Consider the following 17,527-nt stretch of genomic DNA (forward strand, 5'->3'; position numbering starts at 1 on the left):
TTAGAAGCACCAGATCAGCTTAAGGTAGCTTTTGCTCAGAACAAAACTCTCATGTATTCTTCACAAACTCTCAGTATTTATATTCTAAATGTGTCCTTGCCATAGTTTTTTCTCTGTGTGCTCTTAGTGATAATCTCCCACTTGGGTGCCTTATTAGCTGAACTTCTGAGTTCCAGTCAACAACAACAGATGAGAGGATGACATCCTGACAGAGGTTAATTTAGTCTCGATCAAAAACAATTTACTTCTAAAACACATAATTTTTTTGTCTTTGTCATAAACAAGTGGATTAAAAAGGCTTCACTTAAGTCATAAACAAGTGGGTTTGAAATCATATCAAGCCAATGCATAACAGTCCAGTTGTTTCAGCATCACTAGTTGAAGACCGTCAGTCCTCCATTGCATTGTCTTTGTTCCTTGGAACACATGTATACCTGTGGTGGATTCATTTTGATATTTGGCAAAACTAATACAGTTATGTAAAGTTTAAAAATTAAAAAAAAAAGATTAATAGACTTTATTTATGTTGGTCTCTTTCTGGGTTCTCTATCTATTCCATTGACCAATTCTTTCACCAATAACATACTACTATTCTTTCACCAATAATGTGCTGTCTTGATTATTGTAGCTTTATGGTATGTCTTGAAGTTGAATAGTATCAATCCTCCAGCTTTTTTCTCACTCAGTACTGAATTGGCTTTTCAGGTGTTTTTCCTTCTGTAAATCAACTTTAGAATCAATTTGTCAATATCCATAAAATAACTTACTTAGATTTTGATTGTAATTGCATGGAATTTATAGGTCAACTGTTAAGAAATGACATGTTGACAATACTGAATCTTCCTATCAATGAACATGCAATATCTCTGCACTTATTTAGTGCTTTGGTATCTTTTGTTGTCAGAGTTTTGTAGTTTTCCTCATATATATCTTGTGTATATTTGCTTAGATTAATACCAAAGTATTTCATTGGAGTTACGGTTTTTATTTCAAACTTCACTTGTTTATTGCTGGTAAATAAGAAAGTAATATATATGCACGTTGCATTTTGTGATGTTGTTATGCTCACTTATTAGTTCCAATTTTTTTTTTGTCAGTTCTTTCTGATTCTCTACATAAGTGATTATATCATCTGTGCAAGCAAAGCCAGTTATATTCCTTCCTTTCCAAATGGTATATTTTATTTTATTTTTATTTTTTTAAATTTTATTTTATTTTTAAACTTTACAATATTGTATTAGTTTTGCCAAATATCGAAATGAATCCGCCACAGGTATATCTGTGTTCCCCATCCTGAACCCTCCTCCCTCCTCCCTCCCCATACCCTCCCTCTGGGTCGTCCCAGTGCACCAGCCTCCTTTTCTCGTCTTATTGAATTAGGACTCCTTTTTTTTCTTTTTTATTGGACTCCTGTACAATGTTGAAAAGCAGTGGTGAGGGGGCATCCTTGCTTTATTCTTGATCTTAGCAAGAGAGTTTCTTAACATTAAGTATGATGTTAGTTGTAGGTTGTTTTTTTTTTTTTTTTTTTTGTAGATATTCCTTATCAAGTTGAGGAGGTTCCCCTCTATTTCTAACTTGCTGACCAAGTTTATCATAAATGGGTATTGGATGTCATCCAGTGTTCTTTCTGCACCTATTTATTTTTTTATTTTTTATTTTTTCTGCATCTATTTAAATGATGATGCCATTTTTCTTCTTTAGGCTTTTGATATAATGCATGTGTGCTAAGTCGCTTCAGTTGTATCTCTTTGTGATCCTATGGATTGTGGCCCTCCAGGCTACTCTGTCCATGGGATTCTCCAGGCAAGAATACTGGAATAGGTTGCCATGCCCTCCTCCAGAGGATCTTCCCAACCCAGGGACTGAATCCATGTCTCTTAGGTTTCCTGCATTGGCTGGTGGATTCTTTACTACCAGTGCCACCTGTGAAAACTTTTGATACAATGCTATGCTATGCTAAGTCACTTCAGTCATGTCTGACTCTGTGCAACCCCATACACGACAGCCCACCAGGCTCCCCCGTCCCTGGGATTCTCCAGGCAAGAACACTGGAGTGGGCTGCCATTTCCTTCTCCAATGCAGGAAAGTGAAAAGTGAAAGTGAAGTCGCTCAGCTGTGTCTGACTTTTAGCGACCCCATGGATTGCAGCCAACCAGGCTCCTCCATCCATGGGATTTTCCAAGCAAGAGTACTGGGGTGGGGTGCCATTGCCTTCTCTGTTTGATACAATGGATTATATTAATTTTTGAATGTTGCATATTTGGGATAAATTTCACTTGCTTGCAGTGCATGGTTCTTTATATACATATTTGGATTTAATTTGATAATATTTTGAGCATTTTTCTATCAATGTTTGTGAGAGATATTGATCTGAATTTTTTTATTTCTTGTAAATAGCTCTGTCAATTTTCGGTATGAGGGTGATGTTGGCTTTGCAAAATGAATTCAGACATATTCTTCCTGATTGTATCTTCTGGAAGAAATTGTAGAGATCTGACATAATTTCATCCTTAAATGTTTTATAGAATACACCAGTGAAAGCATCTGGCTTTCTGTTTTGGAAGGTTATTAATTATTGATTGAATTTCTTTAATAGTTATAGATATATTCAGATTGGCTATTGCTTGTGTTTGTTGGGAGACATGTCTCTCAAAGAATTGGTCCATTTCATCTATGTTATCAATATTTTAGGCATAGTTTTTCATAATATACCTTTGTTCTCTGTTTAGTGTCCATGACATTTGTAATAATCCCTTCTTTCAGTTCTGATATTAGTAATTAGTCTCATCTTTTTTTTTTTTTTTTGTCCACCTGGCTAGAGGCTTATTGAGTTTAGAGGTCTTTAGAAGAATAGTTTTTGGGTTTATTTCTCTACTGTGAAAAGCCATGTCTGGATACAAATGAGCCCACCAAGGGCATTATTCACTTCTATTAGCATTGTTTGATCTCCAGCATTTCTCTTTGATTCTTGTGTATACTTTTCCTCTGTCTTACATTATCTGTTTGTTCTTTCATGCTCTCTACTTTGTTAAATCCCTTAGAGTATTAATCATAACCTTAAAAAAATTCTGCTCTGATTATTCAAACATTCCTGTCATTTGACTCTGGTTCTAATGCATGTTCAGTCTCTTTAAACTGTGATTTTTGTCTTTCAGCAATACCTTGTAATTTTTTGTTGAAAAGCAAACACCATGTACTGGGCAAAAGAAAATGCAGTACACAGGCTTTTCATAATGTAATGATAAGGTATAGTGTGAGAGGAAGTCTTCTACAGTCCTATGATTTATTATCCAGTTTTGGTACCTGTGGGCGGTGAACTCCATCTGTGCTTCTCAGTCCCTACACCAACACTTAAGTGAAACAGGATGGCCAAAGAGGGCTGGAGTTGTGTTTCCCTTCCTCCACATGGAAGGTTGGAGTGAGCGGACTGGAGTTGGTTCTTCCCCGTGCCTCAGTTAGTTTAGGCTATACTATAATTCTTACTGGTTAGGTTCTGTTAAAACCGTTTTTCCTGAGGGCAGGCTTTTTTAAGAACAGAATGTTGTGGTATATTTCAAAACAGTCCCTTTTCCCCTCCCTCTTCTGGAAACATGAGGTGATGCTTCTTTGTCATTTATTGTGAGGAGCTGGTAAACCTCCTGGAGGTAAAACTCCCAAAAGTCTGAGAGCCTACCTATGACTGGGTCCCCTGGGATTTTGATCTCTCAGGTTTCTCAATACTGAACCTTCAGCAATTGGCTAATGAGACTTCAGGTTTTCCTACTTTCGTACTGGTTTGCCAAGGAGGTTTCTGGTTCTGGTAAATTGTGAAACTCTTATTGTTTGCTTGTCTGTCTCTCTAATTTTAGAGGCAGTCATTTGTCCTGTGTCCCTCCTTCTCAATATTTACAGTCAGAACAAAACTTGCTAAAGCCATCAATGATAAAATGAAAAATGTTATGTCATATACAGTGTGGGGTCTTGTAAAAAGCCACAGGTAGCCTAGGATACACACTGTTATCCTGGAAGAGTTTGAAATCTGCTTAGAGAAACAAAACCAACACATGAAACTGAAGACCAAACAAAATGGCAAATGGGCAGGTAGAGGGCTATGAACTAGGACCTGGAGTATCTCTCATTTTGATTCTCCAGTCACTTCTTAAGTATACCATGTCAGGAATTCTTTATTCTTCTCTTCTCCTTATCTCTTGCATCTTTAGATTTTTTTTCCCTTTCTCAACTGGATTATTGCCTGAACTCAAAAACACACTATATATCTGTTTTTAAAGATGAGAGTTATGTGTGTGTATCTTTTTCCCACTTGCTTTTTCAGCTAGTTCAACCACTTCACTATTTCTTTATTCCTTTATGTCAGCTCTCCTTGAGAGAGTTATTTATACTTTTTTATCCCCAAGTCATCTTCTCCAGTTCTCTGTGCAACCCATTTTAGGAGTATTTGCATACTCACTGAACTCCTTTGTTAAAATACTATGAATTCTATTTTCCTAAATTTAACTATGAGTTTTCATATCCTATCTTACTAATCTGTAGGAGCACTTAATGTTGTTGATAGCATGCTCATTATTAAAATACTCTTCACTTGACTTCTGGGACACCAATTCCTTGTTTCTCCTTGTCTATGCTTGGACATTTCCATCTCCTGTATTGATTTCTCTGCATCTTTTTGATAGCCGCATATTGGGGTTATGCCCGATCTCATTTTTTTAGACAGTATTCTTCCTCTTTGTATAAGTATCCTGTGTCATGACTATATATATACCATGTATAAATTTACAAATACAAGACTTGTATCTTTGATCTGAATGTACCTCATAAACTCTAGAATTTTGTATACACTGCCTTCTAATTATCACCACTTGGGTGTCTAAAAGGCATCTCACACTTCACCTGTTCACAAAGGACTTCCCAGACTCTCTTCCAGTCTGCTCTTCCAGCAGTGTTAATAAAAGGCTACCCACCTCTCATGTCACTCAGGTCAGACATCTTGGACTTATCCTAGACTATCCTCTTTTCTTACACCTCATAATTTAACAAATCTTGTCATGGCCACTTTCAGAATGTACTCATAATTTTGCTCTTCTCTAGCTCCTTTAATCCTACGAATCCTGATGCAAGTTACCATCATTGTTTACTTGGTTTATTTTAACAGCCTCTCTTTACTCCTTGTCCACCTGCAGTCTACTCTCAATACAGTAGCAGAATAAATCTATGAAAATACAAAATGAATCATGTGTGTCTCAGCTCAAAGCTCTCCCTTTCGTTCTTAGTTATCTCAGAGTAAATGCAAAAGTTCTTACAACAGCCCATTAGGCCTTTTGTGTTCCAATACCCTCATATTTTTTCAGATCTCTTGGTATTTATCAAACACAGGAAGAAGGCTTCCACCTCAGGGCCTTTGCAATTATGCCTGTTTTCTGCCTGAACTTCTCTAGATAGCTGAGTAGCCCACTTAGTTACCCCCTTCAAGTCTTTTAAAATACTACCTTTACTGAGAACTTCCTTTATTACTGTTTGTTAATAGTGTGTACTTTCCTTCCCCTTTTACCCTGCTTAAAGGGTATGTGTTGTGTGTGTATGTGTGTATGTGTGTGTGTGTATCTGTATAATCCCCTTAGAAGGCCAAGTTCCTTGAGGATAGGGATTTGTCTTACTAGTGGCTATATTCTCAGCTCCTACAGAAGTTCCTGAGACACAGTAGAAACTGAAAAATAGTGTATTGAATGAATGAATATACTCAAGAAAGCTCTGTGAACTCTATCAACACACATCTATTTAGTGCCTTATATGCAGAGTACATCATGAGAAACGCTGGACTGGAAGAAACACAAGCTGGAATCAAGATTGCCGGGAGAAATATCAATCACCTCAGATATGCAGATGACACCACCCTTATAGCAGAAAGTGAAGAGGAACTCAAAAGCCTCTTGATGAAAGTGAAAGTGGAGAGTGAAAAAGTTGGCTTAAAGCTCAACATTCAGAAAACAAAGATCATGGCATCCGGTCCCACCACTTCATAGGAAATAGATGGGGAAACAGTGTCAGACTTTATTTTTCTGGGCTCCAAAATCACTACAGATGGTGACTGCAGCCATGAAATTAAAAGACACTTACTCCTTGGAAGGAAAGTTATGACCAACCTAGATAGCATATTCAAAAGCAGAGATATTACTTTGCCAACAAAGGTCCATCTAGTCAAGGCTATGGTTTTTCCTGTGGTCATGTATGGATGTGAGAGTTGAACTGTGAAGAAGGCTGAGTGCCGAAGAATTGATGCTTTTGAACTGTGGTGTTGGAGAAGACTCTCGAGAGTCCCTTGGACTGCAAGGAGATCCAACCAGTCCATTCTGAAGGAGATCAGCCCTGGGATTTCTTTGGAAGGAATGATGCTCAAGCTGAAACTCCAGTACTTTGGCCACCTCATACAAAGAGTTGACTCATTGGAAAAGACTCTGATGCTGGGAGGGATTGGGGGCGAGGGGAAGAGGACGACAGAGGATGAGATGGCTGGATGGCATCACTGACTCGATGGACGTGAGTCTGAGTGAACTCTGGGAGTTGGTGATGGACAGGGAGGCCTGGCGTGCTGCAATTCATGAGGTCGCAAAGAGTTGGACATGACTGAGCGACTGATCTGATCTGATGTGTCCAAGAGAAGGGACTAAAACATGAGGGCTATACCTTGAAGTTTGCCTTGAGCTTCCCCAGGCTGCTTCCTTTAGTCTGCCCCTTCTTTCCTACCTTTCGTGATCTATTTCTGCAAGTTTTGTTTCAGTCCTAACAAAGAGGCCTTTCTTTTCCTATTTGAAGAGTAAGAAAGCAAGAGGAGAACCGAGACCCATCTGTTTCCAAATATACCCAGGAGACCACATAGAATCAATGTTCTAACAATGTTGTAGAGCCAAAGGGTACTCTCTTGAACAGAGATATAACACAGAGAACACTTCTGTGGAGGAGAATTAACAGTCAGTAAGTCAGCCTGGAGGAAGCTCTGATGCCTTACAAATGTGCCTGGTACCCACAGACCCACCCACCACCAAAACAGTTTCCAGGAAATACTATCTGAGGCTGTTACTCAATTTGAAGAGCTCTGATAGGTTCTCAGATACAGGGAAAAGTTAGTATTAGAGTCTGTATTGTGGAATTGAATGGGCAGTGGGGGTCCCTAAGGAGACCCATGGCTGTGGAGGTTCTTGTTGCTGAGTAACAGGAAAGTGTATCAATCAGGAAAGCAAGACCTTTGATGGAGGGCTTTGTGTGTCAGGTGAAGGTACTTAGGCTTGATGCAGTAGGCAGTAAACGGGGAGCCATTGTATTTTCTTAGCTGGGACAGAGGTGGTGACATGGTGAAAGCATTGTTTAGAGTGATTGAGAAACCTGGCTGTAAACCATATGAGAATGTAGGCTGTAAACAACCTGCAGCAGAACCACATAAGGATGCACACTTTAGTTGGTCTGGAGTAGGGCTCAGTAATCTACATTTTAATCTGAATCTCTGTGGGAGAGGTCTGAGAATTTGTCAACATCCGAAGTTAAATGAATGCACGCTAGGTTATGGCATGCATTGTAGCATTTTTTTTTTTTTCTAACTGTACGTCGCAGCCCATTAGTGAGCTGTAAAATAAATCTAGTGGAATGCATCAAGTAGCACAAATGAGAACATACATATGCTTCCATTTGTGTAGAGTTCATGAACAGGTGTGATCAATCTATTGTGGAACAAATCGGCATAGTAGTTTCCCGGGTGGGAGAGAAGTCTGACAGAAAAGGTGCACATGTCCAGTGCTGGAAATGCTCTGTATCTCGATTTGGATGATGGCTATCTGTAAGTATATATCTGTCAAAATCGATCCAACTGTACACTGGAAATCTATGCTTTTTGCAGTATGTAAATTATTCCTCAATAATAACAAAAGTCAAAAGAATGTAGAAATATCCTGGCATTACCCCAAATAAGGGGTATGTGTGTGTGTGTGTGCACATGCTAGGTCATGACTGTTGAACATGAGAGTAAGTATTGTTGGAGTGTATGTATTTATGTATGTGTTGGAAGCACCAGAGTAAAGAATACTGCAGTGTTTACGTTTACTCTGCCTCCCTTTTCCTTCCTGTAGATTGTTACTTTGACCCCTTTCTAATATCTTGCTATTAATATTTTCAGTATATTTTTATCCTTATAAGGCCACTTGAGATTTTTGGTAGCCTTTCTTCCAAATAAACTCAATACAGTTCTAATTCCTAAAAAGTCTCAGCACAGCATAGTATTTTTTGTTTTTGATGTGTGTGCAGAGGTAAGACCTGACTATGAGAGAGTTTGGTCATGTTTGTTCAGTAGGACAACTGCCTGCTTCTGAAAGACTTTTTTTAAGTGGGTTGTAGATTAATAGTAGATCCACAGTTATTACCAATAAACATTGCATTGTAAAGCAGGTAATAAATACACTGCCTGTTCAAAGGGAACTGTTTGGAGGCTGTTCATTACCTGTTTATGGAATTGGAAAAGGGAATATACATGAAAGCACCAATAATCTGCAGATGCGTGTAGATAACTTACACTTATCTTTGCTTTCTGTTTAATCTGTTTTTCTAGTAAAAGATCATAAAACTTACCATGTTCATTCTCTTGGGGTATTGTGTATTTGTGCACAGAACAGAGTTTTTCCTCTGACAACTCTGGATATTACTGATTTTCAGAATGAAAGTTCTCTGTTTATAATAAGAACTAAATATTTCTGGATAGAGGTATGGATTATTTAAATGAGACTTCACAACAAAGAAAGTCAAAATGTATCAAAATGAGTCCTGCTCACTATTCATCTTGTAGAACCAAGGGTGATTTGCTGGTTAGAAGCTACTTTTCTCCTGGCTTGAAATCCCCCTGGGATAAGGCTCATTCTCTAACCACCTACATTCTCAGGATGTTTTTTGGATCTTTTTGTGTACTTGAAATCTAATTACAATTCTATGATTTATTTGCATTCTGTTTTCTGTGGAGGACTTGTATAATGCTGGTCCAGTCTTAAGCTCATGTGGAGATACTTAGAACTACTATTGATTTAGGGAGGGCAATTTTCTCCAAGATACTGTATGTATCCAGATGAATCTGAACAGTTTAAAATTTCTGGTGCATGAAAGAAAGTCAGGGGTATTGGAGACATATAATTGGAGAAAAATAAGAAAATTTTTCTTTCTCTGTCTTTCTTATTAATGCCCTTAACCTGTGAGATGTGGGATGTGAGATGAGATGTGGTGATAAAGGTAGGTAGGAGGTGTGTTGTTGTTCAGTCATTCAGTCATGTCCAGTTCTTTGTGACCCCGTGGACTGCAGAACCCCAGGCTTCCCTGTCGTTCATTATCTCCCGGACTTTGCTCAAACTCATGTCCATTGAGTCAATGATGCCATCCAACCATCTCATCCTCTGTCATCCCCTTCTCCTACTGCCTTCAATCTTTCCCAGCATCAGGGTCTTTTCTAATGAGTCGGCTCTTTGCATCAGGTAGCCAAAGTATTGGAGCTTCAGCATCAGTCCTTCCAATGAATATTCAGAATTGATTTCCTTGAGGATTGACTGGTTTGTTCTCTTTGCAGTCCAAGGGACTCTCAAGAGTCTTCTCCAACACCAGCTCAAAAGCATCCATTTTCAGCACTTAGCCTTCTTTATGGTCCAACTCTCATATCCCTACATGAATGCTGGAAAAACCATAGCCTTGACTAGATGGACCTTTGTTGGCAAAGTAGTGTGTCTGCTTTTTAATATGCTATCTAGGTTTGTCATAGCTTTTCTTCCAAGGAGCAAGTGTGTTTTAATTTCATGGCTGCTGTGGGTGAAGGTGACTAATTAGATAAGTGGAATATTAAAGAAAGTCTTTTTTAAAAAAGGAATAAGAATTCATTTTCTACCTTTGAGCTTGACTAAGGCCAACACATTGACCACTCCCATGATGATAGGAGGTGCCATAAGATCAACAAATTTTCATGGCACACTAGGAAAAAGACTAGCTTTTTTGTCTTTTCATTACTTTAAAATCCCAAGGAGCTCATGGTTAAAATGAGAAATCCATAAAGGAAATATATTCCATTCACAGAGATCTCAGCTTATTTTTAACACATTCCTCAATATGATCCATTTTTTAGTCTTTGCCTCAACAACACCACCATCTCCCAATTAATTAAAATATCTAGACAGTTGTCTTCTAATTATTCAATTTCTATAGATGGATTTTATCCCTGTTAGGAGTGTTAGTATAGAGACACTAAATGTTTTAAGAAATAATGTGAATACTTTTAGAATTTCAGCTTATACTAAAGGAATATTAAATAATAGAATAAGGCAACACCAGGTCTGATGAGAGTATAAAACAAGGAAGTGTATACTAGTGATTAAATTGATAGGGGTCCCTTAAGATTCTGGGCTACAAATAAGGGACGCCAACTTTGTGTAGAGAAAAGGATTACTGGGATATCATAGGAAGATAAGAGTTTGGAGGAATGGTCTTGGAAAGGGGTGGAATTAAGGGACAAATAAAGTACGGGATGAAGTAATCTGGTTAGGACATGGCACACAATATGCCAGATGCATTGCACACAACCACATCTGCTAGACATCACCTCTGCCTCCACTACATCCCTTCTGGGCATGACATCACTTGGCTACTGGAAGTCACTGCCTCCCTCATTCTAGTTTCCCATCACTGAGCAGCAATATACAACCATCCACTCTCAGTTCATATGCTTAGATCCTGGCTGAAAGGAATTGAGGAAGGGGAAAACCTCTCAGTTTCCATTTCTATATTGAGGAGAAATAATGTTCACTCCTTCCTACTGACTTTCCCCAAATTAGGCACATGGGAACATCCCTACCCAAAGAAGAAGAGTTCTTTATCATTCTGCAGGAAGGAAAAAAAAAAAACAACAACAAAAATCAATGCCTACTACAATGTGTCTAGTAACTGGGAATTTTTATGTAGAAGTTGGATGGGTAGCTAGACATAATACTGTGCATTGTGATGCTGTATCAAGAGAACAGTTAGAAGATAGTTTCCTACAAGCCCCTGGTCTAATTTGAGGCATCTACGAGATAAGGGGGTTTTTGAGTTATGCTGGTGTGATTGCTGAGTCGTGAGATAAAGCAAGACACCGTGTGTGCCCTTTCCCTGGAAGCTTCTTGTTGCTCTATAAGGGAATCCATTTCTACCCCCTCGAGTTCAAAGCTGGTCTTAATTAAATACTGTAGATTTGGCCTATTACCGCTAGGGGTCATTCTTTTACATGTGTCATTCAAGACCATCTAAGAGGAGGTACTGATTCTGAGACAACTTTAGAGGTTTGTTCTTTCCAAAAGTTTTAACTACAGAGACAAATTGCATTTGGTAAATCTGTGGTTCCAGTGACTAGGTATAGAATTGATTGCGATGGGGCTTGTGCTGCCATTCAAAAATAAATAAAAGGTCTGGTGAATGAAACTGGCAATTCTTAACATTCTGTGTGATTTAATTTTCAACCTAGAATTCCTTGCAATTTAAGCCCTTCCCTTTCTGCTCAGTATCAATACATATATGGGGCATTTCAATTGAGTTTAGCTTGGGATAATTAAAATCTTAAGGTTTTATTAAAGTGTGAGGCAGTGAAGACACAGGATTAAGATATTAAAAATGTTAGCTTTTTTGCCGCATCTACTGCGAGAATGAAGACCATTCTCAGCAACCAGACTGTCGACATCCCAGAAAATGTCGACATTAACTTGAAGGGATGGACAGTTATTGTGAAGGGCCCCAGAGGCACCCTGCGGAGGGACTTCAATCACATCAATGTAGAACTCAGTCTCCTTGTAAAGAAAAAGAAGAGGCTCCGTGTTGACAAATGGTGGGGAAACAGAAAGGAACTGGCCACTGTTCGCACAATCTGTAGTCACGTACAGAACATGATCAAGGGTGTTACACTGGGTTTCCGTTACAAGATGAGGTCGGTGTATGCCCACTTCCCCATCAACGTTGTTATTCGGGAGAATGGTTCTGTTGTGGAAATCCGAAATTTTTTGGGTGAAAAATATATACGCAGGGTTCGAATGAGGCCAGGGGTTGCCTGTTCAGTATCTCAAGCCCAGAAAGATGAGTTGATTCTTGAAGGAAATGACATTGAACTTGTGTCAAATTCAGCTGCTTTGATTCAGCAAGCCACCACAGTTAAAAACAAGGATATCAGAAAATTTTTGGATGGTATCTATGTTTCTGAAAAAGGAACAGTTCAGCAGGCTGATGAATAAGATCTCAGTGATCCTGCTGCAGAAACAACAAGATAGCAGATGGTTCTATGGACTCAGTTATGATGTTTTAAAGAGACAATAAAAACTTGATTTGAGATTTAAAAAAATAAAAAAAAATAAAATAAAAATGTTAAACATCCCATAAATTAAGATTAAAATGATGATTCCATACATCAAGCTCTTTGAGTATAAGGGTGCATGTCTAAGTTTCTTTGTTAATACAGGATGAGACACTTGTACCCTGCACCCTATTGCCCCCATCCAGGATGGGTCCTGCATGCTGGGACATCGGATATATCCCACACGCACATTCACTCCAGGGTTCTGGGCTTTATCTCAGACCTTGAAGGACTTGGTCTTTGGCTGCTCCCTTTGTGAGGATCGATAATAGTGAACACGTAGTCTCCATTTTACAGTGAAAGTTACCTTTCTGTCCTTAATAAACATTATTGATAGTCATCATAATCAGAGAAGAGCATCATGGCATGGCAGGCACTTCACGTGGTACTCTCACACACCCTGAACTCTGCTGATGCTTGCCTACATGCTGATATTTTGGTTTTTGTTGCATTGCCTGTTTAGATTCAGTTTGCAAGTTCGATTGTGAAATGGATCACTGATTCAATCACAAAAGAAGGGAGAGCCATCCTGATGTTGCCACTCCAGACCACAAGTGCTCAGAGTCCTGTGTCTGAGGAATAAAGCCTGATCTGAACACGTGGGTTTGTTAGGGCTTCCATGCTGCCCTGCCACTCTCATGCCTCCCTTTCATCTTTCCCCCGATACTCAGCATTAACCCTCTACTTGTCCACTCCCCTCACCTTCAACATCCTTCTTCTTCCTCTTTCATTAGTCCTTCTGCTATCCTGTCTCCTCATCAGGGCATTGGTGGGGGACAATGGCAGAGCAAGACCATACAACAGCACTGGATTTGAAAGAATACACATGAAGACATTCTTCTGAGCATTTTAATGAGCTCTGTTTTCCTGGAATGGCAGAGAGAGAGGAAAAAAAAGATAGTACACAGAGTTCTTGCTTTTTTTCTTATTGCTGCTATATGGATAAAGATCAAAGTCTTTACCTGTGATTATCCATCAGACATGCAATAAAATGCCCAATTTGTAGTCAGAGCTAACTATGTTCTGTCTTTCAGAAAACGTTCTCTTTCTTGAAAAATCTTTCCTCAGGGCCCCATGGGGCCTCTAAGGAAATATCCTTGCCACCAGCAGCACCAAACTCTGTAATATTGTTATTAAATAATAGGGTCTTTTGGGGCAGAGAACTGGCCATGTCCTAGGCATTTGCGGGAACTCAATAAATGCTCCAGGAGCATAGGTGTTTATGGAGTCTCTAGGGTGTGCTGACATGAATCCTTATGGAAAGGAGGATTCAGCAGTCAGCCAATATCGTGCGTGTCCTTTAGGAACTTGCTCTAAAGTTTGGGCTCAGGGGTGGGGTTGTAGATACATAAATCAGTCAGTCAATAGTGCAGAGTAAAATAAGAGAAAGTGGCCCTCAGGTTTGGGGCTGTGTCTGAACTCAACTTGGTTCCAAGGGTTCTGACCACCCTTGCCTTTATCAAGTGAATTCCTAATGATTCTCACTCACATGAACAGCTTTGGAAGTAAATGGGAAGCTATCTGGCACACACAGAGAATGAGGAGCCACAAGGTGAAGAAGAAAATTCAATGTTTCTCAATATCAAATATTAACAGGAAGGAAAATATTTGTTATGCAACTAAGAGCTTGCAGGAAAAGCAAAGGTTAAAAGTAGTTTTTGTTGGAGGAGAATCTTTATTTTCAACTCTGTTTCATCCCATTCTTTCCTCCTCGATGGGTGTGGAGGGTGGGGACATCTGGTGTGACTGAGTCTAGAGAGAACCTTCAAGACTTTAGTAGGAGGCAGATGGGCCACTATCTGAAACCCAGACAGTGTGGATCAGCTCTCTTTTGATCTACTTGAACTTTTTTCCTCTTTGCTTCTGGGGCCTCCTACTCTCAGGAAGGGAGGATTTGCCTTGCTTAATGTGATAAGCAAATCAAGCAGACTTGCTTGTGGAAGCAAGAAGATCACTTCTCTCTTAGTTCCAGATTCTTTACTTGCCACTGTTCACTGAATTTGGGCTACATTCAAGTCTAAGTTGAGCACGGAGTCATAAAGGCTCACTGAGTCCTTTGACCAGCTTTGCTAGCAGTAAATCCCTATTGGACTCTTCATGTCTTTTCCCAAATGTTTGTTAAAACACACAGGGGAGCAGTGGGTGATTTGACTATATCTTAACTTCAGTGACTCATAATTGGGATCATAATGTGTTATGCATAGAATAAAGGGCCTTGAGGATATTCTGATCCATGCTTTATCATTTTCCAAATAAAGTGATGACAACCATTTTTACTGTGGTAAGATACATATAACATAAAATATACCATTTTAACTGTATAAATGTGCAGTGTTTGGCATTAAATACATTCACGTTGTTATGCAATCATCTCCACTATCCATCTGTGAATGTTTTTAATCTTTCAAAACTGAAACTCTGTACTCATTAAACAATAACCTTACATTTCCTCCTCCTCTCAGCCCCTGGCAATCACCACTCTATTTCCTGTTTCTATGAATTTAACTACTCTTGATATCTCATAAGTGGAGTTATACAGTGTTTGTGCTTTTGTGACTGGTTTATTTCATTTAGCATCCTGTTCTCAAGTTTCATCCATCTTGTAGCATGTGTTAAAATTTCCTTTCTTTTCAAGATTGAACAATATTCCATTGATGCATGTGCCATATTTTGTTTATCCATTCATCCATCAAGGTGTAAAGAAAGTGAAGTCAATGTTAAATGTTCATATTTCTTTTTTTATTCAGAACGCTGTTTATGCTGGTGGTCTCAGCATCACTGACGTTAGCAGCATCACCTCTCACTCAGATTGTCCAAATTTGGATAGTGAGTTATGTGGTTATCCTCTGAGGACCAGTCTCCAAGAATCTCTGTATTTCCTATAATTGATCTCACGTTCAGTGCAAGTTTACAGCTCTTCTGAAAACATTCACTAAACTTAGCACTGACAAGTCATACATCTTTCAGATACAAGTAGGACATGTCAGTGGGTGGTATTTTCCCAAATGAAGGAAAAAGAGATGATTGGTGATTTTCAGGCAGCTGGATAAATATTTTATTGACATCACAATTCAAGAGACCAGACTACCCAAGTCTGCCAAAATTGGAGAGCATTCCTAGCAAGTCTTAGAGGCAGCCGGAAAATAGGTCACAAGCGTGTCTCTCATAGGTGGGTGAAAACTATGGTGAATATGAATGTCTTTCTTGCCACATTAATCTGAAGCCTCTGTTAATAGTGTTAAGGGAGAAAAGGGATGTGTGATTTTTACCTCCAAGGAGAATTTGCATAATTTGCTTAAGTAGGAGAAGCTGTTTGATGGTATAGTGGTGGAGAGTTTACTTCAGTGCAATCGATGAAATAGGCAATGTGTAAAGCATAGTAGCTGGAGAGAACCAGCATAAGCTGATCACTCAGGATCTTCTGAACTTCCAGGCTGATGACCTGAATTAGTCTTCACTTTGTCAGGAGGAAGCCTCCCTAGGATTAAAGTTCTCTCTGAGCAGAAAACTTGTGTGGCTTGTTCACTGGTGTATCTGCTGCATACAGAGGATGAGTGCCCCATGGTAGATGTTTTGATAAATATCAGAGGAATGGATGAGTGAATGACCAACTTTGTGCCTATCACTTAGTTTCTCAAGAATCTAGTCATTTCATCTGTAAAATAGGGACAATACCACCTTCTCTGATGTTGTTTTAGAATTATACTGTTTAATTTCTAGTTTGTGTTCATAGGAAGGGCCACTGGACCTTCCCCTAAGGGAAGCATGGAATAAGATGATCCCAGACAAGGAGTATTTTGTACCATCAAAAAAATTGTATAATTGAATTTTACAATTAAAGAAGCCAGAAAAACATATCATAGTTGAACTATTGTTAAATTTTAACAACTCCCTCTGGTCTGTCTACTTTATCATTTTAGAACAAAACTGTAATTGAAGCAATGGACTATACATGCCCTTAATTGAAACAGTTTTACAAATTGTGTCAGGAATAGTAACTGTTCACCAAAATCTGTGTCCTCCTATTTTCCCTTGATGCACAGCCAGGCTCCATTTCCCAACCCCTGTATCAGTTGGGAGTGGCCATGTGCCTGAGTTTTGTTAGGTCAGTTGGGACAGAAGTGGTATGGCTAAAAAAAAAAAAAAAAAAAAGACGTGGTATGGCTCTGTCTTGGCATGCTTCTTTAAACTCCCCTGAGTGATACTCCATGCTCTTTGACAGCCTTGCAGATTGATAAATTTGGCTTAAAGTTCAAGTTGAAGAAGGTGGATCTTCTTCCTGATTGAGTTCGTGGAAAAGAGTGATACCCGCCCTACAGAAACACTCACCTTGGGCTGTTAAATGAGTGGGAAGACATTTGTGTTGGAGGCCATTATATATTCTGGAGTGTGTTTGTTAGCAGCAGGTAGTGTCAGCTAAATAATACAGTTTTACTGCCTTAGTACTCTCTTGCCACCTCTATTATCTGCTTCCCAGAGTCAAACATTTTCAACTTTTTAAATTATTTATTTTGGTATTTACATCAAAATCTCTAAATAACAAAACTTTTATTGCTAGTTCCTTTTAGTTTATGTGGTTTATTGACTTCTCACTCCGGAAGATAAAAATGTATCTCTTTTCCACCACGGTCCTTTTAGCCCTGCCCCTCATTCCTATGACATAGTTGTAACGTAAAAATAAGTCAATATTTCTTATTTAAATTATTCTTAGCTTATGAACACTTTTCGTAGCTGAGGTATGTTTCACTTTACATGATCAGTTTTTCTTTATAAGAGATTCGTTTATCTGGAATTAACAATTTATTCACTTGCTCTTCTTCCTCATCTTCTTCATCCTTCTCTCCCTTTTCCCAATTGCTTAGTTTTCTAAGTGCTAATCATAATGTATGCATGCTAAGTCACTTCAGTTGTGTCTGACTCTTGCGACCCTATGGACCTCAGCCTGCCAGGCTCCTCTGTCCATGGGAATCTCCAGGCAAGAATACTGGAATGGATTGCCATACCCTCCTCCAGGGGATCTTTCCAACCCAGGTATCAAACTGGTGTCTCTTATGTCTCCTGCATTGACAGATGGTTTCTTTACCACTAGCGCCACCTGGGAAACCCACTAATCATTAATCCAATCCCAATCTCAAATTCACCAGC

At 39.0% G+C, this 17,527-nt stretch overlaps 1 protein-coding gene and 1 long non-coding RNA gene across 2 annotated transcripts in view; both read left to right on the plus strand.

Annotated features, from left to right (window-relative positions):
- LOC129636944 (uncharacterized) overlaps window positions 1–17,527 on the plus strand; it is a 205,376-nt gene that overhangs the window by 86,357 nt on the left and 101,492 nt on the right. The window lies entirely within an intron of this gene.
- LOC129636940 (60S ribosomal protein L9-like) lies at window positions 11,665–12,358 on the plus strand. Its single transcript, XM_055560680.1, has one exon. It carries the CDS (start codon window positions 11,685–11,687, stop codon window positions 12,261–12,263), a length of 579 nt encoding a protein of 192 aa, XP_055416655.1. The 5' UTR covers window positions 11,665–11,684; the 3' UTR covers window positions 12,264–12,358.

Source organism: Bubalus kerabau, chromosome 22 (assembly GCF_029407905.1).
Source record: "Bubalus kerabau isolate K-KA32 ecotype Philippines breed swamp buffalo chromosome 22, PCC_UOA_SB_1v2, whole genome shotgun sequence".
Taxonomy (NCBI): domain Eukaryota; kingdom Metazoa; phylum Chordata; class Mammalia; order Artiodactyla; family Bovidae; genus Bubalus; species Bubalus kerabau.